The 26,122-nt window shown below is 40.6% G+C and overlaps 2 protein-coding genes across 5 annotated transcripts; both read left to right on the top strand.

Annotated features, from left to right (window-relative positions):
- Nucleotides 1-1,046: 1,046 nt before the first annotated feature.
- btf3l4 (basic transcription factor 3-like 4) lies at nucleotides 1,047-4,664 on the top strand. Its single transcript, XM_072660092.1, has 6 exons — nucleotides 1,047-1,093; nucleotides 2,706-2,767; nucleotides 2,903-3,016; nucleotides 3,166-3,367; nucleotides 4,151-4,210; nucleotides 4,306-4,664. Exons 2-6 carry the CDS (start codon nucleotides 2,714-2,716, stop codon nucleotides 4,350-4,352), a joined length of 477 nt encoding a protein of 158 aa, XP_072516193.1. The 5' UTR covers nucleotides 1,047-1,093; nucleotides 2,706-2,713; the 3' UTR covers nucleotides 4,353-4,664.
- A 1,033-nt stretch (nucleotides 4,665-5,697) lies between these two features.
- On the top strand, nucleotides 5,698-25,943 carry zfyve9b (zinc finger, FYVE domain containing 9b). 4 transcript variants are annotated; one of them, XM_072661054.1, is made up of 16 exons: nucleotides 5,698-5,894; nucleotides 7,139-7,805; nucleotides 9,726-9,825; nucleotides 9,960-10,111; nucleotides 11,366-11,489; nucleotides 13,304-13,426; nucleotides 14,785-14,940; nucleotides 15,048-15,275; nucleotides 15,828-15,910; nucleotides 15,987-16,091; nucleotides 16,881-17,031; nucleotides 19,207-19,287; nucleotides 22,923-23,085; nucleotides 23,296-23,401; nucleotides 23,492-23,668; nucleotides 24,823-25,943. In XM_072661054.1, exons 2-16 carry the CDS (start codon nucleotides 7,305-7,307, stop codon nucleotides 24,982-24,984), a joined length of 2,412 nt encoding a protein of 803 aa, XP_072517155.1. In that variant the 5' UTR covers nucleotides 5,698-5,894; nucleotides 7,139-7,304; the 3' UTR covers nucleotides 24,985-25,943. The 4 variants fall into 4 exon arrangements, with proteins under 4 accessions (XP_072517155.1, XP_072517156.1, XP_072517157.1 ...); XM_072661055.1 differs by lacking the exon at nucleotides 5,698-5,894 and adding an exon at nucleotides 6,094-6,180; XM_072661056.1 differs by lacking the exon at nucleotides 5,698-5,894 and having other exon boundaries at nucleotides 7,421-7,578; nucleotides 24,823-25,942.
- The last annotated feature ends 179 nt before the right edge of the window (nucleotides 25,944-26,122 follow it).

The following is a 26,122-nucleotide window of genomic DNA, read 5'->3' as shown; positions in this document are numbered from 1 at the left end:
ATATCATTGGAACCAAGTGGACAAAATAGGAAATAAATATAAGGTCCACAAAACACTGAGTACCAAAGGAATAATCACACCAAGGTCGCATGCACAATTATAGTAGGAAACATGAGGATGACTGAAGAGTGCCTAGTGAATGGATTTTTATGTACTAATTCATGTATTATTTATTATGATTTATTTTACTTGACTGACATTAAGTTATACAAAAGTTGCTTTTTATTTTATATTTTATTTATTTATTATTCTACTTGTAAGACAGAAGTTAAAATGAAAGATTATTTGGTCATATATGCTATTAATTGGTGTATATAAATAAGTAAATGTTAATGTATTAATCTTCATTAACATAGTTACGTGGTTTTAGAAGTGTTTAACTCCCTCCCACTCCCACACAAACACTTTGCCACGGTTCTGCAGGTTAGACCTCTACCACTAACCATGGCCAGCACCTGTGTGTGTGTGTGTGTGTGTGTGTGTGGTTTTCTTTTGTTTGTTTTTTTTTTGCAAAACATAAAATGATCTGTAAGATATGATTTTAGATATTTGCATGTCTTTATTATTGTATTCCTAAAATTAATAATATGTTGCATACTGCATTGTATATTGTGGATTCAAATGTAAAACATATTTTCTTGTGTTCCTGTGGGTGTTTATAGATACTAAAGCATATTGTTTCTGTCCCATAAACACCTATCTCCATTTTTTACTTTTTGACATAAAAAAATCTTTATGCATTTTATGATGAATGGAACAATAAAAACGCTCCCAAATGACTTGGAATAAAAACTTTTTCAAAATCTTTTTGAAAATAAGGTTCCCCGTAACCTGTAAAGTTGCTGTTGTGGAGAAACAATATTTTACGTGTGACAGCGACTATAGAGTCCTTCTGTGTTTTTGTGTTAGTGAAAATGTTGTAAGTGTTGCTGAATAAAAGATCGTGTTGGTGTCCACCCCGTCCGGACCAGCAGAGGCAGCACTATAAACCCACCGCATGTGCAGGCAAATAAAATAAATGTGACGTAATCGGTGTCCTCATTTCCTCCTTCTTCCTGCGCCGCATGCTTTTCTGACCAGCTGTGGGGAACAGGTTTGTGATCATTATTTAACCTATGATCGGTTTAGTCATTTAGCAGCATTTGTCAGAAAAGTAGCAGCCGCGTTATGTTTCTGTACGCCTTCCCTCTCTGTTTGCCGTGTGTCTCTGTTGGGTAGGTGTTGGTTGTATTGTGTGTTGTGTGACACTGCGGGCTGTTTTCATCTCCCTGGATGTAGCGGTAATGAGCTAACCTAGCAGGAGAAGTGAACGGCTCCCAGCCCAGCCCAGCTCAGCTCAGTCATCACCGCCTGTCCTCAGTCGTCTGTCTAGCCTGCTCGCTTCTCAAATACGCCGGGGATCGCCTTTATAAACGACGAGGTGGTATGGCCTGTCGTCTTTTTTTTTTTCTTTTTTTTATCAGTTTTGTTAGCCATCTAGCGGTCTGATAATGTAACAGTTTTAATAAAGCGTTACCCAGCCAAGGAAAACACAGTCGCGTGAGCCTGCGAGCTAGCAAGCCAGCTAAGCTCCGAAATGTCTCTCACTGGCATCTTCCCTTCGTCCGTCTGTAGCTGGTTAGCTCGCTAAAACGGTCACCGTGCTTCTCCATTATCGCGCTGGCTGCGGTGAAACACTAGCTCTACAGAATTTAGGATTTTGTCGACTTTGGTCGTTATTCGTGTGTCGCGGTCAGTTTGTCTTAAAACCGTTTGACACTTGACCCGTTTCCCGTGTCGCTGACTGACACTGGACGATAAGAGCTTGCTTGCGGTAGTTTAATGGTATCTAGCTACTGCTGCTGTTTAGTCCATCGCCTTGTTGTCTTTAAAGCCTAATAAAATGTTTAGCTAGCTAATGTTAAAACATCGCTTAAAATACTTACGAATAGAAACAGAAGCCCTGTGGCTCGGGATCCCAAAATTGTGCTAAAAAAGAAAGTGATTTCCTTTTCTTAACTTTATACAAAAAAATCCGTAATTTACTTAACGTTTCTAAACACTAAATAAATAAATAAATAAATAAATAAATGTTACGTTTTTTCTTAACCTTATGTTCGCCTCACACTTGTCTTAACTGTAGAAGTTCAGTAGGCCATCCTTTTAACACGATCTGTTTAAATAGTGGGCTAGTATTAATGTCTAATTTAACCAGATTAATAGAAAATTGTTTTTAAAGTCCTTTTCATGTCTACATAAGGACAATAATGACTTTCTGATCAGTCACAACAGTTCTTATGTTTTCAAAATATGGATTTTTTCCCTCCACATTCATTTTCATATAGTTTATTGCATTTCGTTTTTTCATGAATGCTTGTTTTGATTCAGTTTTCCCTTTATTTTGTCCTCCACAGATTTACCTGAATAATGGAAAAATAAAAATGTTTTGTGTTTATGGTGAAGTGTAAAATGCCCCAAGGTTATGTTCTAAGTTACGTGTGTTAAGAAAACAACCAAGAAGAGATTGCTCCAGTCACCAATATACAAAATAACATTAAGCTTGTGAAACCGGCCCCTGGACTGGCTCTTAATTTTATCTTGTTAGACATGCTGATCCCTAAGGACTTCTTATAATTGTATTGTTATAAACAGTTGTATGAATTTGCAGCTTATAGTATGATGTTTAGTCTTTTTTGTTTACCACGAAATATTGTTTACTTTTGCAGAAGACAGTATGAATCAGGAGAAACTTGCTAAACTTCAAGCCCAAGTCCGAATAGGGGGCAAGGTAACACGTGCATCTGTCACATACAACTACTTATGTTCGTTTGGGCCTTGTGGCGCCACGTTAACATTCCACTAATTCACTGATACACCCACCACCACAAATGGCATCTCTACGGTTTCTGTCTTTTCTTCTCAGGGCACAGCACGTAGGAAGAAGAAGGTCGTCCACAGAACAGCAACAGCTGACGACAAAAAACTTCAGAGTTCATTAAAGAAACTTGCTGTGAATAACATCGCTGGCATTGAGGAGGTAGAGCTTTAGTGCTTCGACTGCCTGGTTTATTGTTTTTATTTAATTTTTTAAAAACTCTTAATAACTATAATTTTTATACTAACTAATAAATATACTGCTGTTTGTCCTGTTCGGAAATGCCATGTCTGTGATTGTCCATCCTGCAGGTGAACATGATAAAGGATGATGGGACAGTGATCCATTTCAATAATCCCAAAGTGCAGGCGTCTCTGTCTGCCAACACGTTTGCCATCACAGGCCACGCAGAGACCAAGCAGTTGACAGAGATGCTACCTGGCATTCTCAGTCAACTTGGCGCAGACAGTCTTACAAGTCTGCGCAAAATCGCGGAGCAGTTCCCCAGACAAGGTGGGTACAGGACAGGGCTGCCACACGTGGACAAAATTGATAAAATGCAGTTCTATATCATATTATAGTTATAAATGCTTTGCGATATATTAACTCTCATTAAATACATAACACTCATTTTTGGCCTCCATTTTTACCACCACAAATTACTTGTGTAAATTTTACAGTGATTGGACATCAGCATTGCAGAGGCCAGTAACCACAATAACGATCAAGAAACGATTCATGGTGCAGCCTTGAGCAGAGTTTCTATTATAGCATTTTTACTCGTTGAGTGAATTAAAAGACAATAAAAAAAATGTTACTGATTCAGGGTTTCCAATAAAATCCATACTCTCATGCACAAATTTCGGGTGACATGACGCAGTTATACAGTACAAGCCTTTACTGGCTCTAGGTATAGCAGTTTGACAGCCCTGTCAGCTATTTATGACTGTGCTGTTGCCCTGCTAGTTCAAAGGGGCCAGGTGTAGTGAGGAGTTGCCCATTTGAGGGCTGCGGATTTAAGGTAGTTATAACACTACACTGTTTCCCACTGCACACCCCATTGGGTCATCAGTTATATGAAAATTGGTGTCCACTATTTTTTTTTTAAATATAATTTCTGATTTACTGAAACCAACTTTCACACCATCCACAAATTAATTCCTTGTAGTAGCTATTTTTGAAATTCTGGCCTTATTTTTGAAATTTGATGCCTAAACCCCCCAATTATGGAAGGATATGGAAGTATTTTGAGTGCACTGCGGTTACTGAGTAATCTTTGCCTTTTCTTATTCAAAGTTCTTGACAACAAAGCCCCCAAAGCAGAAGATATCGATGAGGAGGACGATGATGTCCCAGGTATGAAAACTGACGTTTCTATTTTGTGAGTGTGCAGAAACAATTTAAGACAAGTCATCTGGTTTGACGCCTTGTTTTTGCTCTGCTTTCCCCAGATCTGGTAGAGAACTTCGACGAAGCATCGAAGAACGAGGCAAACTGATCATGCACGCCATCTTTAATTGGGACTGCAGTTCAGGAGAGACCCTGTTGCAGTATTTTTAAATTAGATGACAGACATATCATTTCAACACTATCCAGCAGTGCAAAGACTTTTGTATTTTAAATTGGCAGTCTGCCCAGATAATCTTCATCAGCCTGGTTCTTGCACTTAAATGGGAAGACGGTTATGTGCTATGACTAATGGTTCAGGATGAATACCACATTGTCAATCTTGATCATGATTGGTGTGGTTATGAAATAACTAGTCTTAATTATTATTTTTGTCAATGAAACAATAAATATCATAAACCTTTTTATATGGTGATGTGGTCTTTGTAGCTGCAGATTGGTCTTGGTCCCTGTGAATTTGCTGTGGTTTTACAGAAAATAAGTAGAAATTTGTAGTTTCCTGTCAAAAGCTGCTGTACTAACATGAATATGCAAGGTTTTGTGGCAGAGTGTGGGGTCCACAGTGCTGGATTAAGTCATTTCGGGGCCATGCTTTCATATCCCACTTTTGTCAAGAGAGGTTTTGGTGGCTCAGATGTTAAAGGACTGGGTTCTTAATCACAGGGTTGTGAGTTTGATACCTTGATGCTCTAAGCTGCTACTGTTGGGCCCTTGAGCAAAGCCCCTGACTGACCCTGGGCTCTGATCTCAGCCTTTTATATTGTTTTATTACAATAAAGGCACTTAATTCACTCCTCATTCACAAATTAAGCCAAGGTGTTATGGGTTGAGGCACTGACTGACTTAACCTTGTTAATTCACTGATTACTTCTACCACCACAAGCAGCCACCTACCACCTTTCTGTCAAAACCTGTCTGTTTTATCTACATCTACTGCAAAACTAATGTGAGCGCAGACTAAAGCACAGCTCTGAAGTAGCATCATGGTATGTTCACTTACTGTCAATGCAGCACCTTCAGCTACAGTTTTGCGCTCAAATGTGTACAAAGGTGTTAAGAATTATAAGAATTATTAAAAGAAGAATTTCACAGATTTTTCCAAATGTATGCTTACATAAGCCAATAAGAGCAGACTGTTCAGAAAGGTTTGATATGTATACACCACCTTATACATTCTGATCATTCTGAATAGGTTTTGCCCAACAATGTGTTTTAAAAATATGACTGAGGGATACATGTAGGATATAGCACATCAGATGATACATTATTTTGCTAAAGATGCCACTTTACACGTGGCCATTATTCCTCACTGCACCATGTAATTATTATGCAGATTTTCCTTATTAATCAGGGGAATTCATGAGGGGGACATGCAGGCAGCACACTGGCACATCACGTTTGAATTTCTGTCTGAGTTTTCACTGCTCAGACCCTCCCTGAGGAAAGGCAGTGAGTAATGGGCGAGCCTGAGTCACTGCCTTTCTCATAGGACGCTTTCATTCAGAGCAACCTTCAGGTAGTTTATAAGCGCACGGTGAGCTCATAGATTCGTGCGAAGGCAGATCAGCGGAATGATCGGATGGTTGTGATGGAAGTCACTGTTCCTAATCAGCTCCTCAACTGAGGTGTAGAGGTGAGTATAGGCGAACACGATCATGCATTAAGCTGGCTATAGTAGGTGTCCTCTGAATAGCCATGTTAAAGGAAAGGCAAACGGTCTGTTTCCCCTCCTCTGTGATGAGTAGTTTACGTTAATGTGGGCTCAGCCTGGCCAGCTCTTGCTCTAGTTGTCGCATTGCTGCAGTCGCTGGCTGAGGGCGACCGGGTGCCATAGCCGAAGTGTTTGCGCTATATGACGAGAAGACGTTTGGGCGCTGACCCAGGCTGCAGAATGTGCGTCTGCGATGCGGCTCTACCCGGTGAGAGCAGAGAGCAGCTGCGTTTTACTGTGGTGGGCTCGCTAACTTTTCGTAGCGGTACTTCGCAGAGAGCGTACATGCGTGTGGACTCCTGAATGTGAACAAATGGCGTACGGATGGATGAGCTAGGCAGTTGTAAAAGTGCTGACAGACCGGTAAAGGGGGCTGAGTGAGGTGACGGAGATGAATAGGCTACTAGCCCGAGGGGCTACCGGCGTTTTCCCCCCTCATTCAGAGCGTGTTGCAGGGCTAGTAACAATAGCACGCGATGCTGTGACGCAGGTGTTGTTAGGTCGCTGTTTTGGCTCGTTAAGCCACGTTTAGCTATTTCGCATGAAAAGAGACTTAACGTAAAAACGATTACCTTGTTATTAGATTATAGGCTCGTTTTTCGATCGTTTTTTTTTTCGTAGTGAATGCTCATCAGCATGTAATATGATAGAAATGTGTGCTCGTGCGCCACGTTACATATTTTACTTTAAGTAAATGGGTTTAATTGAGAGGTAACAAAAAAAAAACAAAAAACGAAAACCTTTCCATCATTTCAGTACCAGTAACGAGTGTTTGTGATCTGTAATTGCCTTTATGAGAGAGATTCATTAATCCCAGGTCACTGTTTTAGTAGGTTAAGCATTAAATTTTCATTATGCTTAAAATGTCCTAAAGGGAAAACGTAAACTATCCTCTCGTTAACGTACGAAAACGTAAAACGTTTCCAATCTGGTGTTCGGGAAGTGTCTTGTTATGACGGTTTCCAGCTGCAGGGTAGCCAATAACGCAATGGCTAAGTCAGCATATTGTGAACTGCATGGGCATAAAGCTACTGCTTGATACTTTGCCTAGCTGTAAATCTGCACTGAACTGCAGCAGTGTGCTTGGAAAGCCCTCTTTATTGAAGTGTTGCAGGAATAGTGATGATGAGCAGCTCTGTTGATCCACACTGGCTTGATCTTCACAGGGAGAAGGGCAGCTATGCGATCCATCAGGCACCACTGTCCTGCAGACCATGCCAGACTGCCTTGATTAGGGGGTGATGCTCAAAGCAGAGTGTGACGTAATGCGGAGAAAAGCACGCTGAGTGACTTGGCGAGCTTGAGCAAGCCCGTCTCAACTTCACTGAGAGGATGAGGCAGGCAGTAACTGCCACTCTTTCTGTGTGGGGGGAGAGACGCTTCGGTTACTCCACACTGAAGGACTCCAGGGAGGCACTGCTGGATGAGGGCTGGCTCATGCCCGGACTGAAGGAGGACTCTGTCATAGAGGAGAAGGAGCTGGCCGACAGCGAGCAGGAGCAGCTTGAGGTTGTGCTGGGAAGTGCGCCATCCACCCCAGAGGATGCTCAGACCCAGGGTGACCCGGGCCAGCCAGAGACGGACGCACCGTCCTCTGCCCACAAGTGTGAGTCACCCTTAGGCCGCAGAGGAAGCGTGAATGTGACCGGCCCCGAGAGCGGAGCGTCCCATGTGAGGAGGGGGTCTCTTGGTGCCCTCCCTGTGCAGCGCTGCAGCTCCCTGGGCTCCACGGCCCCTCAGTGGGTCCCTGATTCGCAGGCTCCTGCTTGTATGAAATGTGGCTCCAGATTCTCCTTCACAAGGAGGCGGCACCATTGCAGAGCCTGCGGGAAGGTACGGGACGGAAATCCTGTTATGAAATGCAGTTAATTTGGTGTGACTAATAACAAGTTAATTAAAATCTGGCGGGGGGGGGGGGGGTTGTATTACAGAGCAGCAGTTAGTGCTGGGCAGTTGTGATAACATTCGATAACATGATAGTTTCCAAATGTATAACAACATGCATAACGGGTCACAAAGTACTGTTTGCAGTCAAATCAGTATCACTAAAGAAATTAGATTTTTAACCAGTTCTGGATCTCAAAAAATCAGTCCAACTAATTCCGAAAGGTGTTGGATGGAGCTGCCTAACCCCAGAGAACACAATTCCACTGCTCCCCAGGCCAGTGCTGGGATTCTGTGTCAGCAGTGGGTGCAGCTTAAAGTAAAGTAGCTAAATTCAAGTTTAGTTCATATAGTAAGTTGCTATAGGTTTTTGTAATAGGCTGTGTAGATGCAATTTTGCTCAGCACTAGCGGCAGTTGTGCTTTATTGCAAATGGTGTCCAGTCTTTGTCCTGAAGCACCAGATCCAACTCATCAGCTTATTGACAAGTCCTTCCTACCAAAATTTGTGATGCTCTTGTACTTCAGGACTCACTATAAGAACCACTGGTTTGCTGCTCATGCTTTATTGTACAAAACAATAAAGACCACCCTTGCTTTATTTCATTTCCATTGAAAATAGCTATTTACTACAGGTGATTCATTAAATACAAGACAAGCAACTTAAATTAGTAGAGAAAAGTAAAAGATGAATACAATAAAAAAAACATTAAAGTGTTCAGACCTGGTAGACCACCAAAGCTGTCCACATTTCATAAACAACGCTTAATGCTTTCATCTTTAAAAGAGGAGAAAATCAAGCTTTACTCTCGCTTCAGATCTGAAAACATCTACAGGTGTTTTAGTCCAGCCTTCCACTTTGAGAAGATGACTAAACGCTGTAGGCCTGAAAGGACGTGATGATCAAGAAACTCTTACAGACAAAAGGACACTGCAATGGACCTCATTCACCAATATCTTCTTAAAGCTGTTTTCACACTGAACGCAGCATGCAATCAGGCAAGGTGCTGTCCACACTACTTGCAGTATGTGCTGTGCTTGCCGTTTGGGAGCAAGAGTGAGAAGAGCTACAAATGTGCACTGGCTATTTAGAGTGAGACAGCATGTTAGCTTATACACATTTATTGAGGCTCTTTCTTCTTAGTTAGTTTCAATGCTGGTTGAAACGCTACAACCCGGGAAGGCCAGCTTGGGCTAACACCTGCTTCCATGCAAAATCTTCATGATAGGTTTTTATAAAGTTGGTACGGCTCGTGTTCCTAAACAGATAACTATTAACTAGCCTTTCCTCTATGACGTGAGCTCCGCTACATCTGTGTTGCGCATCCTACAAAAATTAGTGTGTTTGAAAGCATGTTGAGTTTTCCACATTTAGTGTGAAAACAGCTCAAGATCCCATTGTCCTTGTAAATTGGACAATATAAAAATCCCAAATAAGAAAACATTGGTGAATGTCAGAGTCTTTCTAAAAAACTTCATTTTAAGAGGAAATGTTACCAAACAGCTGGTGAATGAGGTCAAATGGACTTACTACCCCAGACCTCAGAGTCCAGACCTCAACATTACTGATTGTATTTGGGATTATTCAAATGGTGAGCAGCAGAAAAGGCTCCAACTTCTAAAACTGAACTTTGGAGGTATAAAAAAATCTCCCTGCGAAGGATCTCCCCTGTCCTAATGCTGAAAAATGAGTCACTGTACTAAGCCATTTTTCTGGAAATCAAATAAATGAAGGGTGGTCTCTGAGATTTTCACAGTATGTCTAATAAGGGCCTTGGAGGTCTGTGTTGCAGTAGTGTCTGTTACACTTGTGCCTGTGTGTGTGTTTTTTTGTGTGTGTGTGTCTGTGTATGGTCTGTGTGATCTGCAGGTGTTCTGTGTGGTGTGCTGTGACTTGAGATTCAGGTTAACTCACCTGGGTGGAAAAGAGGGGCGTGTCTGTGTCACCTGTCACTCAACTCTCATTAACAGTGGGTATTTGAAGGCATACCACTACTTTCATCATCATACAGATACAGATAGCAGTTTATTCTCTAGAGTATCTAGTCCTATTATCTGTAAGCAGTCTTCTCCTTTTGTCTTTGTGTGTCTTCCGCTTCCACAGGAACTCTTCGAAAGGAGCAGAAAAAAGTTTGGTTTGCAGACAGTGTCCAATCAAAAAATGAGTCTTCCAGTGCCAACACTACTCCGACTCACATGGATTCAATCCAGACACACACTCCCGCAGCAGCTCAAGTGGTGTCAACAGATCTACCTGTGAGCTTACTAGACGCATTCATGTGTTCTCAAGCACTACAACTTCACAGTAGTTGTGAAGGGATATAGCAAGGAAATGTACAGTGTCCCCCAACAAGAGTCAGTGCAGTGAGTCAAAACAATGGACAAAGTGTGTCCAAAACTTTGATTAACTGCTAAATGCTACTTTCAGGCTAGCAGAGAATGTTAAAGGAACGTTGAATGTTTGAGGAAGGTTAGCCTGTAGCATTACGAAAATAATGTTCCAGGTATGTTCTAAAACAATGTGACATAGTAATGGTTTGCATCACAGCCTTCCCATAACTAACATTATGGAAACAAAATACAATACAATAAAAACATTGATAAAACTGATACTGATGAATGTCTCATAAAACATTTCCAATTTCCGTTTATTTAAATATAGAATAAAATATTTAATGAATTTACACTATTGATGTTTCAATAGTGAACTCTCATTACTTTTTTTCAAATATGCTTACCAAATGTGAAATACTCCATATTCAAAAATGAGAATAAATAAAAACACAGGCGTTCATATAAATGAAATTTTATATAGGCTATATGTATAAATAGTTATACTGATTGTAATCAAACTTACCGTTTCCATGTAGCAACAGCTAGTTTATAGATTTTTCCCCATAGGAATGAATTTCACAATAATTTAGACACTCTAGTAACTCCCAACCAACCACAGGTAGCAACCATTTGGCAAACACCTAAGCAAACACATTGTAGCAACTACAATGTAGAAATGTAGAAATACTGTAGAAACTGCCATAACAACTACCCTAGGAACCACTTAGAAACACCTTAGCAACACCATTGCAACCTCCATAGCAGCTACCTATCATAGCAACACACCAGCACCCACTAGGACTCTGTCCTTGAAATATTACATTTTGCCATCAACACTCAAAAATCAAGTTGCTTTCACTTCTGTGCTGCAAATATATACATTTTTGTTTTTCTTAACTATGGCTATTCTGACTGATTGCAACAAGTATACAATATTTAAGTACCAGCAAGCTTTCAAGGGTTTTCAATGCTGTCTAGGAAATATTGCTCCTGAAAAAGGTCCACACTGCTTGGAAAATATAGATCAGTTCAGCTTGGAATGTTTTATAGTATAGAGCTATAGAATAGTTATCTTTTGAGTAAGAAAAATGTACATTCAAAAAGTGTGCTTTTTTGTCTGTGCAGTTCTGAGCTGAAAAGCTGAATGAATGAAACATGTGCTTCTCTTCACTGTAGGAGTTGCCAAACTCACCTTGCTTGGAAAGGGAGGAGGTAGTTAACAGCCCCAAAGGAAGCTCAGCTAAACCCTTACCACACAAAGGACTTCCTCCCATCCTCACATCTACAGGGGTTAAAGGAGGTATGAAAGTATTCTCACTTGAATTGAAAATTGAAAGCTAAATTTGGCTTCAGTCAGGTTTACATCAGAGTCTGACCATTTAGTTCTCCTACTACCACTTGGCAAAAAAAAAGTTTTACACCATATGTTCATATATGTACTATATGTTTGTGGATTTCTCCAACTATTAATGAATGCATTCAGCTACTTTAAGTCGCACCCATTGCTGACACTGCTTATCTAGTCCCTGTAGAGAAGTATAGCTGATAGAATTGGACTCTCTAAATGTATATGCCAGGCATGGGCTAGAGGGGTATAAAGCCCACTACTGTGGAATGTTGGTGCTCCATCCAAATACGTTTGGAATGAGTTGGGTAGTTGGGGATGAGGTTGAACATCCTGACCTCACTAATGCTCTTTTCGCTGAATGCAATCAGATCCTCACAGCAACGCTCCAAAATCTAGTAGAAAACCTTCCCTGGACAGTAGACAATTATGCAAACAAAAGCAGGACCCCTTTTTCTAAACTTTATTTTGGAAGAAACCATTAATTAGCAGATGTCCCGATACTTTTTTACGTTCTTAAACTATAAGTCAGTACATACATTTTCAATTTTTTTCACCGCTGATTGTTTTGCAAATCAAACAAATTCTAATAAGATTTTGTAAATACATGGTGTAAAAAACATAGATCTTATTTTCTTCACAATTTTTTATGTGTTCCCCTCATATTTTGGTTCATCCTCTTCTCACCCTCTGTAGTTTGAGATGCTGCTGGAAGGACAAAGCACTCCTGTTTTTTAATTGTTTTTTTTTTTTTTTTAACAAAAAACAAAGAACACAAGCAGGCTGCTTTGTTTTGGTTAGAGCAGTAGCTGGTTCGCTCATTAACAGCATGAGGTGTACTGTTGTGGGCTATAGGAACACTTTATCAGGAGCACGAATCACTGATCCTTTCCACTATTTTTCCCTGAGAGACAGAGATGTGTGCAGGTTAAGGCTACAAGCAATACAGCACCCTGAATAAAGTGTGGATTTTGATACTGTGATAGTATAAAAATATTACTGGGTCTGCAGGGATACACCAGATAATTCCCAGAGGCTTGTCTAAAACTGGAAATTGTACCTTCTGTTTTGTTTAGTTTGGACTGAAGCATTGCAGGCGACAGGTTTACGATCTTTGGAGGCAGGTTTGATCCTGATTAATATTGTGAAATATTGGTAGACGTCTTTTGTTTGGTATAGTCCTTCCCGTGTTTAATTTGCATCCTGTTTGTGTGTTCTGTTGATCTAACATTTTGAATTGGCACAACATGGCTCAAGCAACTGCCAGATTTTGTGCAATCTGTAATTGCCAGTGAAGTCACCAGATTTAGAATGAAAGTATTTTCATGGAAGAAATGGCCTTCGAAAAATTTGCTACCATTCAAATTAGGCGATATCAATAAATAAGAGTTTCACAATATCAAGTTTTGCAATACTGTATCAATTCTCAAAAACACAGTATTGATTGATTTTTTTTTAATGAACAGTTTACTCGGACCGCAAGATAGCAGTGTTGTACAGTGTCTTCAGATCTCACTGTTCTCACTGATTGCATAAATAGTCAGCTTTTCTTTTACTCACAGTTTGCACATATGGTGGTGTTCTTTATACTATAACAGTTTTCCTAAAATTTGATTTAAAGTTTTGGAATACATCGTCTTCCTCCAAGTCTCTAACTTGCGTATTCAGACATATTGTTGACGCTTGCAATTCCTCAGCAAGGTCTGATTTCTGTGTAACCATTGTTTTAGAAGGTGTCGATCTCAGCGAGATGTTTTTGTGCTGTGCAGATTACACGGTGGAGGAGAAGCGAACAGAGTCTTCACTGCTGGAGGAACTGGAGCAAGGTCAGACAGAGCCGCTGGTGTTTGTCCTCAACGCTAACCTTCTGGCCATGGTGAAGATCGTCAGCTGTATGTCTGCTAATGTCTCCCTCGACTACTCATGGCCTGATTATGAGGATTAGATATGTGGACTGGGCAGAACAGAGCTGTTGACATTTCTGCATTATTTTGAAAAGGAATGCGTATTGGAAAAGAATGCAAACACCAAATGGCTTTACTTAGATAAGCTACAGAGTATTTCACTGCCTGCAGCCAATCAGAGCAAGCCCTATTACTGAGTCTTTGGGTAGCTCCAATCAGTTTGACATTTTGAATTGGACAACATGAAATGAAAATGGGTGTCAACAACAAAATAAGAGGAACAAAGAGGTGTTGCCCGTATGAGTGCTACAGCACCAGTTTATGGTATTTTCTTTGTTTAGTTATTGTCACATGTATTGATATGTCATGGCATATAACTGAACATTAGAGTCATTTGTTCCCATATCATTTAGCTCTTGGTGGGTCATTCTCACAATACAGCCTCCAACCATTTCCATAAATATTTGGGTGTCATAAGATCGTGTGCACAGATGTTTAATTTAGTAGATCAATGGGAGCTTTATGGCAGGTTGCAGAAAGATCAATGAATTATGTCCACATATCTGTTTTTCATTACTCTGTTACTCATTCCTGCTTTTGTTTTTTTTTGTTTTTTTGGGAAAAATTACTGTTCGTTGTGCAGTTATTTCATTCTAATGTTTTTGTTTTTTTAGAAATTGGTTTTGAAGGACTTCTAGAAAGTTATGTGATTTTCCATCACAAGTTATGAAACCCGCCAGTGCCCCTTGCCTGTCAGTTTTGTCTTTTAGCCACAGTTCTTACAAAGGATTTCCTGTAGACTAGGATTTTTGCCACTGCTGGTAGACCTGTATGACTATACGCTTCCATACACCTGCAAAGTTAGCTACGTCCTTCACACTATGGCCTTTGGCATGCCCAAATGCAGTCACTGCTGACCCATTTTCCACACATCTAACTTTCTTAAGTGGTATAAATATTACTAGTGGAAATAAAACGTATTTGCATATTTATTGTTGTAAATTATGCTACAATATGCATATTGTAGATTCCAGTACTTCACCAACTGCATGTTTCATTAGGGCGTAATTAATCCTTTTTAACTGGACAGCACAGTATGAGAAACTTTGAACAAAAATCATTGTAGTCATAGTTTGGATTATTTTCCTTCCATGAATAATTGAATGTTGTGATATGTGTTATATATAATGCGCACCCCTTCTTTTCTTCAGTGTTCAGTTTGGCAGCAATGTTAAGATAATCAACATAAGTTGGTCCTTGTATTTGTCAAGCTTTGTGTGAATTACCCAGCTAGGAATGTATTGTAACAAAGTACAAAACCCATACATGTGTGGGTGCTTCTGCAGACGTGAACAGGAGGTGCTGGTGTGTGATGTCTAAAGGGATGCATGCTGTGGGTCAGCCAGAAGTGGTCGTTCTGTTGCAGTGTTTGCCTGAAGAGAAGCGATTCCCCACAGATATTTTCAGCCACTTCATTCAGATCTACTGGGATGCCCAGACTGGTAACCTTTTGTTGCTTCTGAATCTTAGGGTCCTTTCAGGACTATATGTCCAATAAGTGTTCCAGTCTGCCTTCTGCTCATATTCATTCTCGGTTGAAACTTTACAGCAGGAAAGCTCTTGAATCACCTGAGCCACTCTTTGGCAACACGAGGGTTCCTGGGCAGTAAGGAACATGCTGGCTTCCTTTACGTGCGCCCAACTTTCCAGTCCCTGGATGGATTGCCACTACCCCCCCAGCCCTTCCTGTTCGGCCTGCTGATCCTCCGGGCTGAGAGCCCCTGGGCCAGAGCCTTCCCACTGCGCCTTATGCTGCGCTTGGGCGCTGAGTATCGCTGTAAGAATATATATTCACCTATGAACATATTCACATCTATGAATACATTTCCATATGACTATTTATATGTCTATTTAGCCTACAGTAGTTTAGCTCTGCCTGTTTATGTTAAAGTCATAAGGAATATTGCTAGAATAGACTGTTAATACCAGAGTCATTGAGAAAGAAGATGAGTCTGAGGGGGGACATGTGATTTAATTTTGTGCTATCCTTGGCTGTCGGGGGCAGATTTATCATTTTAAAGCCTTCTAAATGAACCAGACATCCAGAAGATGTGGCTGCAGATAGACTGCATTTAACAGTGTTTTCTGTATATTTTAGCCCTTGAATGAGGCACAGCACAGGACAGACAGTCAGAACAGAGGTTGTTTATATCAGCCTCAAAGGCAATGTAATAAAAGGCCTGATAATTTAAAAGGTTGGAAAATGATATATAGAACCAAATACAGACATCAGTGGGGACATATTAAATAATTCATTTTTTAAATCATGTATAACACTATACTAATAAATATTTGGGTGGTGTTTGTGTCTCGCTCTTCTCTCCTGCAGTCTATCCTTGTCCTCTCTTCAGTGTACGCTTCAGAGAGCCACTCTTCGGGCAGATTAACAACAGCATTATGAGGCTTCTGGTGGTAAGACCCAACCTCGTTGCTATGCCTTCCTATATTGAGTGATTATGAATATTCTGAAGTCTGTTTTTATTCTCAGGACTTCCGTTTCTACCGTTACACGTTGCCTGTAGTTACGGGCCTGATGGTTGATTTGGAGGCGCGGAGCACGTGCATCACAATCCCTAAAACACGCCATGCTGAGGTATCGTGACCCACCTAGGCACACCATCACAGGAAGCGTTAAACAAGCTCTCTGAAACTGCTTAGTTGTAATTTAAACTTAAAGCAGCATTATGAATTAGGCTCCTCCTACAGGTAAGGACAGTAATACACTTTTAATCATTAAATATGAATTGCGCTATGAGCCCCACCTTGTGGACAGCTGTAAACATTGTTGACAAGCTGAGAGATACAGGATTGCAGTACAGTAATATTATAGGATTTTACACAAATATGACTTGAGTTACGCAATTCTCGTGAGAGGTTTTGTGCAGCTCCACCAAAGCTATATAGTGCAGAAGCGGCTTTCAGGCCCAGAGTGGCAGTGACAGAGACGCCATTCTCCCTGTTATAGTCAGTGGAGCATCAGAATGATTGTTAAGCAATTTTAAGGTAAAAGTGCTACATAATGATGCTTTAAGATTCTTTTTTATTTTGCAATACTATTTAATATAGGTACAGCATTCCATAAATAGATATCCACATGCATGTTAAACCAAGGCTGTACACCAAACATTAATGTTTCCTTATAGCAGTTTCAATTAACTACGAATGAGAAGAAAATAATATAAAATCACACCACGTTTTTATTGTCGTCAGTGAGAAGTGCTTTCTAGGAATGAATGTAATCTGATATCCCTGACTGGATTCACTCGGAGTAAAGTACTATCCCAGAACATCCTCTACTGCAGTACTACTTGCAGCTTCACACCGCAGCTGTGATGGGGAGTCATTAAATCAGGTCATGTGTCTTCTCTCGTTGCTCACTCAGCTGCTGAAGGCGCTGAATAAGTCGAACGAGAGAGTGCTGGCTATGGGAGCTTGCTTTAACGAGCGCGCCGACTCCCACCTCATCTGTGTGCAGACTGCAGATGGACAGTACCAGACACAGGCAATCAGTATCCACAGCCAGCCACGCAGAGGTGAGCACACGCATACAGCCCAAAGCTCCAGACAGCGGCGTAAATACAAACACTCACTGATATAAACACATACTCTCAGCCTTAGATCTTCAGCCAGCCACGCACAAACACACACACACACACAGATTTGCGCACACTGCATTTCAGTAAGTAAGTACATGATTTTTTCAGATTTGGCATACACAATATGGACAAAAGTATTGGGACACCTGCTCATGAATAGTTTCTTCTGAAATTAAAAGTATTAATAAAAGAGTTAATCCTGCAGTTTATTTAGAGTAACTGCCTCTACTGTTCAGGTAAGGTTTTTTACTAAATTTTGGAGCGTTGCGGTGAGGTCCGGATATTGGATTGGATCATCACCCCACCTCACCCCCCTGCTCATTCCAAAAGTACTGTATTGAGCATCATCATTCCAGAGAACACAATTCTGGGGGACTTAATACCCTTCTAGCCCACGCCTGGCATTAGGCATGGTACTAATAGATTCATGTTTATCTGTTCCAGAGAGTCCAATTCTATTGCTAATACTTTTCTGCCGGCACTAGACAAGCTGTATCTGTGCATATATGTGTCAGTGATGGGTGCAGTTTAAAGTAGCTGAATGCATTCATTAGAAAGGGTGTCCACAAACATTTGAGCACAAAGTGTCACTCAGATCTACAAACAAAAGAAGTTATCCAGAAAGTAATATATCAGTTACTCCATCCAGAAACTATTGATTACTTACTTGTTGGATCCAAATATGACTTCATTGTTACCTTTCCAGCAATGTGAAGTAGCTACAAGAAGCAGCACACTCTGCCACAATCAAAACAATACAAAGTAAATAAGGTTGAACCTTATTGAAGTATATCAATCTGAAAAAGGGCAGAAAGCCATTCCTTAGGATCAGATGCTCTAACAAACCCCAGTGAGAGTCATAATTTCCAAAAGGAGAATAGTGAAGTCCAATAATGGTGAAGTCCACTCTACCAGAATTCCATTCTTTGCTGTTTTAAGGCCTGGGCAACTTGCCATCATTGATGGAACCATGAATTCTGTTCTCTACCAGACAATCCTGCAGAAGAGCATCTGGTCATCAGTCTGTCACCATAAGCTCATTGGCTTGATAGGTTAATGTAGCAAAAGAACATCCTGAAGCACAAGAGCAAGTTCACCTCTAAATGGCTTAGAAGTTTTAAAAACTGAGGTCTGGAGTCGCCTAGTCAAGTTTCAGATTTGCACTCCACTGAGTTTATGCTCAAACTCTATCCAGTATGCCTGTATTTTAGACAGCTCTGCAAAGATGAGTGGGTCTGGAAAGAAGAGTGGGGAGCATCTGGTATCAGTAGTTGTTGCTAAAGGTGGCACAACCAGTTATTATGTTTAGGGGGGAATTGCTTTTTCACATAGGTGATTTAACTTTTGCAAATAAATGTAAATGAACATGTGAAAATGATCAGCTAGTGTCACGTTTTTCATACGGCGTACCGTTTCAAATATACAATCTGCTCACCACAGAACAAATCTAGCTGACTAAAAGCAGGGAACTGCAGTCCTAGAGGAATGGAATTTTGCACAGTTTGAGAATTTTGCTGCTAAAACACACCTGATTTAGCTTGTCCCTTGGTTTTATTTGTATGTTAGAGAAGGAAAAATGCTAAAGAACCTGGGCTCTGGCCCTGACTTCCCCACCCCTGATTTACATGCAACAAAAATGCAAAAGTAGAAGAAATTAGTAACGGCCATATACTTTAATATGATAGTAATATTTCCCTGTCCCATGGTAAACATAGGTGCCTATATGTAATTAGACAATTCCTGACTCAACTTGAAAAGTAATAATTAATATTAATGATTTTTAGAAATGTTTTTACTAAAAGCATCTTTAGTTTTGATAGTGTAGCTTAGCCTTGTTTTCAGGGGTTAGAAATGTACAAAAACAGCCACACACACACACACACATTGTCCAAAGCTCCAGACACCATTGCAGATGCAAATACACAGTAGGACAAAGCACAAAGTAGCCCTTAACACAAGCCCACTACATTAGAAAAGCTAAATAGTTTTAGAAGCTATATTCATCAGTGACCACCAGGGGTCACTAACAGCACAGCCCAATGTTTTCAAATGCTATCTGCCTAATTTATATCAGACTTTTATATAAATATGTGTTTTGTTTATGTTCTTCAGTTACAGGCTCCTGCTTTTTTGTGTTTAGTGGAGCTTTGAAAGCCTCATCAGGATACCTGGCCAAGTCCAGCATTGTTGAAGGTTTCCTATTTTAATTCTTTGTCTTGGTTAAATGTGTTGTGGCGTTCTGAACACACTGGTGTTTTTATTGCTGAGATTTGCATGCCTGTTTAGAAGCATGAGAGGACACTAGAGAGTAATCCTAGTCTTAGACTAAATTTCAATGCTGGTGGTGAATCAACATGGGAAATTCTTGTCTTATTCTAGGTCTGGGAAACTGGCCATATGTAACATTACAATAAACACAAATAACCTAAAACAGCAGTCGGAATGTGTTGTTGGCATTGATACATGTTGGTTTGAAGATCAACATATCAACGGTTTGCTTGACTATATGGATTTGTTGAGTTCCCCCAGCAGCTCATTTGATTTACTTTAATAAAGGATTATATAAACTATGTACAGGATAGTAATTATAATGGTCGTCCCTCTTTAAAAAAGATCTTTGACACACAGCAAATCAAGCTGCATTGTTTATTTGTATTTATTCCAATGTTATTACTTTTTAATAAGCTCATAGTGTCCAGAAAAATAGCTTTACATATAATTTTCTAAAAAGGCTGAATAGTTTTGCATAGTAGTGTGTATAAATGAATGAGTGCACAGGTACAGTTTAGCCTGTAAGTAACTAAACAGTTAGGGTCAGCATCCCAGACCCAGACAGGGACTAAACCTAGGCCTGTTCACACCTGGCATTGATGTTCACTTTGGGTGATCCGATTACAAGAGCCCGCAAGTTGCTATATGTGCGCAGCAGAAGTGCATATTGGGGTTCAGGAGTCTTGTTTAGGGCATTCACTGATGAACAGTGGCTTTCTAATTTTCATATAAGAAGCAATGAGGTGGTTGATATGGGCAGTACTGTGTTGGAAATGCTTTCAGAGCACTGCAGCATTGACACTTGCATCCGTGACCATCTCTTAAGGTGGTTTGGTTGATCAGATTATCCCATTTACACTTTTACTTTATGCTGGCTACTAACGATTGGATCACGTAAGAGGCCTGTTAATGCTAGGTGTGAACAAGATCCCAGTTTCAGTGGAGAATCTGCCTTCAGAATTCTGTGTAATCCAGGACTAGGCCTAAGCCCTACATTTTCTAATGCTCTGGCTCTGTATATCTGCACATGGAATTTGAAATGGTGAATGTATTGTTCATGTGCAGAATCTGTCCGCTTTGATATCATATTGATTACAGCGCTTTTTGATGTGGTATTAGCTACCACATGTCAATCAGCAGAGCCATTTCCTGCCTAGAAGGCTGAAATCTTTGAAGCCATACCAAAACATTACGTGTATCAATATCAGCTGCTTGATACGCTGCTAAAAGGACAATGTATGTGATGAATTTAGCAACAGCAAACACTATCCAAGTATAGATGTCTTAAAGAAAACACTAGCATGGCCTCAGTGGGTTTCCAACATGATGCAAGACCCTGGTAAGGCTTGAGAACAAAAAGAGTAGTTTAGAGTTTGCTAAAAACATCTTTTAAAAGCTGAAGTTCTTCTGGACAAAAGTCCTGACAATCAAGAGGAAGACTAACCTGCACCATAGTGATGGAATGAGGAAAGATTGGGTGAGAGAAAAAGGAACTGCTCATGATTCTAAGCCTACCACTTCCTCTGTAAAAATGGTGATATGAAAATTTGTTTTTGTAATTGGCTGCGTAGTCAGATCTAACGTTTCACTTACTGAAGCAAGAACTAGTAAAAAACTAGGCATATAAAAACTGACTTTGACCGTCTTTGGGTTGCAGACTTTCTGACCAGATACTAAACATGACTTTTATTTGACGCGTTTATGCAGAAGGCAAAAATGAATATTTGTATTTGTAATATATGTGATGCAATGTTTGAATGCAGTCATAAATGGAAAAATAAATGTAATAGAACTAGAAGTGTGCAGAATTTAGTCAAGAGTAAGATACTAATGCATAGGAAGTTACTTTGAAATTCAGTATCTCAGAGATTCAGAAATCTCTTATTTTTGGTTTGGTTTAGGGATATGGTTCCTATATCTATAATAAGCTGTTTATGATTAAAATCTGGTCTGAATGTGTCACCTGCCCTTGCTTGTTCAGAAACTGTATAATATAATCTGAAACAACAGCACAAAAGCGATTGAATTGTGGAGTTGCTGCTATGGTAGTCTTACTATTGCTTCCATTTGACACATTGAATAATAAGATACTAATTATAAACTATTCATAAAACAACAGTTTCCATTAAAGGAGAATTCCACTGAATGGAATCAGACTCACTTAGAGTATTTTTAGCATAAAATGGTCCATTGCATAGATACCTCCTAACTTTACCCTAATATCATATACCCTAAAGCACCAGCAAATCTGTATGCGTCTTTTCTGAAGTGTCATATTTAATGTAAATGGTCACAGTTTTTCTTATTGTGCTCTGCAAAATGCAAAATATGTATACAGCTACTCATTTATGCAATTATCTAATCAGCCAGTCACATGGAAGCAGTGCAGTGCATATGATTATACAGATATAAGCCAGCAGTTTCAGGTAATGTTCACATCAACCATTAGAATAGATTTTAGATAGAAACACATTGTTGATGAGAAAGGTCACTGGAGAATGGCCAGACTGGTTACAGTAAGGCTACAGTAACTGCACAATTGCGGTGAGCAGAAAAGCATCTCAGAATGCACAACACAGCGAACTTTGAGGAGGATAGGTTACAACAGCAGGAGACCATGTCTGGTTCCACTTCTGTCAGTCAAGAACAGAAAGCTGAGGCTGCAGTGGACACAGGCTAACCAAAACTGGTCAGTTTGGCATGAACAGCATGAATTCATGGACCCAACCTGCCTTGTGGCAACAGTCCAGGATGGTGGAGGTGGTGTAATGTGTGGGGAATGTTTCTTTGGCTTATTTTGAGCTGTCATCACTTGAATGCCACAGCCTGTTGAGTATTGCTGCTGACAGTGTGCATCCCTTCACGGCCGCAATTCACCCATCTTCTAGCAGCTAGCTTCATCATGATAACGCACCATATCACAAAGTTATCTCAAACTGGTTTAATGAACGAGACTGTGAGTTCAGTGTTCTTCAGTGGCCTTCACTGTCAGTAGATTACACCATTGGGATGTGGTCGAACAGGAGAATTTTTGTGTGATGCAATCATGTCAGAGGCGCAGAATCTCAAAAAAAAAATGTTCCCCAAAATGTTGTAGAATCCAAGCTACAAAGAATTGAGTGTTTTTAGGAACACTACTCTACATAGTATTTGTGTAGACCCTATCCAGAGGTCCTGTTGAGTATTTGTATAGTGTTCAGAGCTCAGTGAGGATATATAAACATTTAGTGTGAGGTAGTTTTTAGAGGCCTTACATTCTTTAGATGTCTGGTTCCTGTCACCACCACTGTGAACAATTCAGACTTGGTCAGCTTCTCCAGAATGGAGCACTCTGACCACTCTGAATGACTATGTTTGCATCTGACTACTGACAACTAAATTATGCGGTTGTATAGATTTCTAAAAATCGAAGTTGAATTCCCCTTTAAAGAGTAGATGCTGGAGTCTACACCACTAGGGGGATACAAGTGAAGAGGCTACAGTAAAAGTCATTAGTTCAATTGCTTATGCACTGCACTGTGTAATAGTGTATACTGATGAATCTACTCTTTTTTTAGATGGTTTGATGGTTCAAGTAACTATGGAAACCATGCTAGAGCTACGACGAGCTCTTCGTGACATGAGGGACTTCACCCTCACCTGTGGAAAACTCCAGCAGTCAGACAGACAGGAGTATGTGCACATTCAGTGGCAAGATGAAGAGCCTCGCTTCAATAAGGGGTGAGAGAGACAGAGTTCATTTGCAAATCATGAAGGACTTTGCTCATGATTGGTGTTTTCAACTTCACATGACAAATAATCAAATAATGGGTTTAGTGCCGTGGTCAATGACCTGGTAGAGTTATTGTGGCCTTGTAAAATCTTTACTGTACTGCAGTGGTGGGTTTTATTGCTACCGTCTCCATCTGTCTCCGCTCTTCTGACTCACAGCATAATCAGCCCCATTGATGGCAAATCTATGGAATCGATTAGTTGCGTCAAGACACACCAACGGCTAGAGTATCGAGCTAATGGCAAGGTCATACGCTGGACCGAGGTACACGCCCACATAACTACTGTTGTCACTAAGATGTTATCTGTACGTTATGGAGGCACTTTGTCAAAGTGTCCATTTTCCGCTCCACAGGTGTTCTTCCTTCAGAGAGAGGAGCAGTCAAACGGGCCGAATGCTAATGCCAATCATAACCGCCTGACGGAACGGCTGGCACGGGCCTTCTGCCTGGCGCTCTGCCAGTCTCTGAGCCTGCTGAAGGAGGATGGCATGACCAAACTAGCACTACGGGTCACACTAGATGGGCTGAAGGTACGAATGCTGTGAAGAAGCTTGAACATCAGTACTTATCAGTTCTAACAAACTGTTCCTCAAACATTAAACAGCTGGAATCAAGGTTTAATATCTCTCTTTCTCTCTCTCTCTCTCTGTGTATATATATATATATAAGAATTTAATATAAACCCAGATTCAACATTGTATAACACAATCACATTACCAAGGTGGTCAGTTATTAAAGGTGCCCTAGACTGTAACAATTAAAGTGTATTAACTTTACTATAGTGACATCCCATGTAAGTCACAAACTGTTGTTTTTTCATTCAAAAGAAACTCAGACATAAGTTAAACAGAAATTACAACCCCCCCCCCCCCCAGACTGTTACATAACAGTCTTGACTCACTGTATTTACACCCCCCAAAATTTACCTACACCCAGCCCACTAGTGTAAAAGACTGCAGGCTGAATGCAATGGCTAGGCCACCCAGAGGAGGAAGAAGGAGACAGCCTGGCGTAAGTCAGGAGGCTGTGTCGCGGTATGCAGAAGCTGGGAGAGCAGCTAAACAGGCTTAAAGCTGATGTGAATCTGACTGTAAAGTTTGGTGGAGGAGGGATAATGCTGTGGGGTTGTTTTTCAGGGGTTGGCCTAGCTCCCTTATTTCCAGTGAAAGGAAGGGGGAAGGCCCTTTTTTCACAGAGCCCTGACCTTAACCCCATTGAACACTTTTAAGACGAAATATAAGAGAGATTGCAAGCCAGGCCCTCTCATCCAACATGAGCATCTGACCTCGCAAATGCTCTTCCGGGTGAATGGGCAAAACTCTCACAGACACACTCCAAGCCCTTGTAGAAGCCTTCCTAAAAGAGTGAAAGCTGTTATAGCTTCAGATGGGGAATGAACTCCACATTTTCATATATCCTCATATATATGCCTATGGCTATAGAATGGGATGTCATATGAGCCCCTGTAGGTGTAATGTGTAGGTGTTCCAATATTTTGTTTTCCATATATAATGTATGTCTAAGAACACTCAATAAATGCATGCATTCTATGGCACCTTTAATTAATATTCTGTCAAACTGTAAAGACTATTTCAAAGCAGTCTGTCCATGCCGAGACCCTTCAAATACAGATGTCTCTATTCTTGCTTCTTTCTTTGACAATGGTGTTTTAATGGTGTTTCAGATGGAGTTCCTGGCAGGCAGTAATGGCCAGCCTCTGCCGCTGCGTTACCAGGAAAGCCTCAACCAGTCATTAAGGGCAGTCGTACAGAGCGTCTCTCAGCGCCATGGACACGCTGCTCTGCAGCTAGAGCTCATTTTCTACATCCTGGAGGATATATCCTAGAGAACACCTGCCTATCCTTCCCCCCCTCCCTCTCCTCCCAACCAACCATGCTGCCATCTGCCTGACCATCCACAGCTGGATGAAATGGAAGACACTGTGCCAAAGCGCATAACCCAAACCCCACCCTAACCTTCTGTCCTGCTTTTTAGGTGACTGGAAAGAAAAGAAAAAAAAGAAGATTTACATTACCAGATTACCAGCCTTCATGTAATGTAACTTCAAGAGTTAGCTCTGTATCTCTCCTGTAGACCTTTGTGAGGGTTCTAGGCGTAGTAGACTACTTAAAGGATTCAACAGATTCATTCTGAAATGAGTCGTGTTCAAATCATGTCGTCACCAGCAGCAACTGTTCTGTTGCTTCGTAGACAAGTAGCATTATCTGTACATGTTTCTGGTGCCATATATGCAGTTTGTGAGACAGGCTTTGGCGTGAGGCAAACATGCATGTTGAACAACACACTTTGAAGGGGAAAAAAAAAAAACTACCAAAGGAACCAGAAAACCATGAATGAATGATAACTTAGCATGACCTTAAACTGGAGTTCTTTTATAGTACTCATTTTGCTGCATTCATAGTCTTCCATGTACTGTATAGAGGTCATTCTGGGTGTTGTAGGTTGAGCCTGGTTTGTAGATACACAGGTACCTTCCCTGCTTGTCACTGTACAAATACCATTTACGTCTGCGACTGTACAAACACCAGGCTCGACACCTACTGTTCTGTGTGATATGGAGCTGATGGGTGTGGCCTGACCTTTCCCCTACATTCTCCTGCACTTAAAAAAGCTAGTAAAAAGCTGTTCAACTTATAAAAGTACTAAATGATCATATTTTCTTTCATGTGCACTAAACAGATTGGGTTTCTTGCTTTTCCCAGAATGGACCTATTGACCCTGCTTTCTGGGTTTCTCTTACTCTTTCACTTTGCACACAGACACACAGCGTAGGATGCTTGCTGAACTGCCAGCTACGCATTAGAGCCTCTGTTGCCCCTTTCAGACGAAGGAGAATGGAGGTCTTGTTTACATCCTACATGCTTGACATAATTGAGATTGCAGAGATAACACAAAGCATGCAGTGGAGACACACGCTCGCTGAGACAAAAAGGATGTTGCTCAACTGATTAGAAAGTAACAGA

The sequence above is a fragment of the Salminus brasiliensis genome, chromosome 17, assembly GCF_030463535.1.
Source record: "Salminus brasiliensis chromosome 17, fSalBra1.hap2, whole genome shotgun sequence".
Lineage (NCBI taxonomy): Eukaryota > Metazoa > Chordata > Actinopteri > Characiformes > Bryconidae > Salminus > Salminus brasiliensis.
The sequence above is the reverse complement of the archived record's forward strand: the minus strand, read 5'-3'. Positions and strand labels throughout refer to the sequence as shown.

Excerpts from the sequence above, each read along its gene's own strand:
- btf3l4 (XM_072660092.1), top strand. The coding sequence starts at position 2,714 with ATGAATCAGGAGAAACTTGCTAAACTTCAAGCCCAAGTCCGAATAGGG. Across the intron at positions 3,017-3,165 it reads ACATCGCTGGCATTGAGGAG|GTGAACATGATAAAGGATGA; the intron begins GTAGAGCTTTAG and ends TCCATCCTGCAG. Across the intron at positions 3,368-4,150 it reads GGAGCAGTTCCCCAGACAAG|TTCTTGACAACAAAGCCCCC; the intron begins GTGGGTACAGGA and ends TCTTATTCAAAG.
- zfyve9b (XM_072661054.1), top strand. The coding sequence starts at position 7,305 with ATGAGGCAGGCAGTAACTGCCACTCTTTCTGTGTGGGGGGAGAGACGC. Across the intron at positions 14,941-15,047 it reads CTACTGGGATGCCCAGACTG|CAGGAAAGCTCTTGAATCAC; the intron begins GTAACCTTTTGT and ends GAAACTTTACAG. Across the intron at positions 16,092-16,880 it reads CTAAAACACGCCATGCTGAG|CTGCTGAAGGCGCTGAATAA; the intron begins GTATCGTGACCC and ends TTGCTCACTCAG.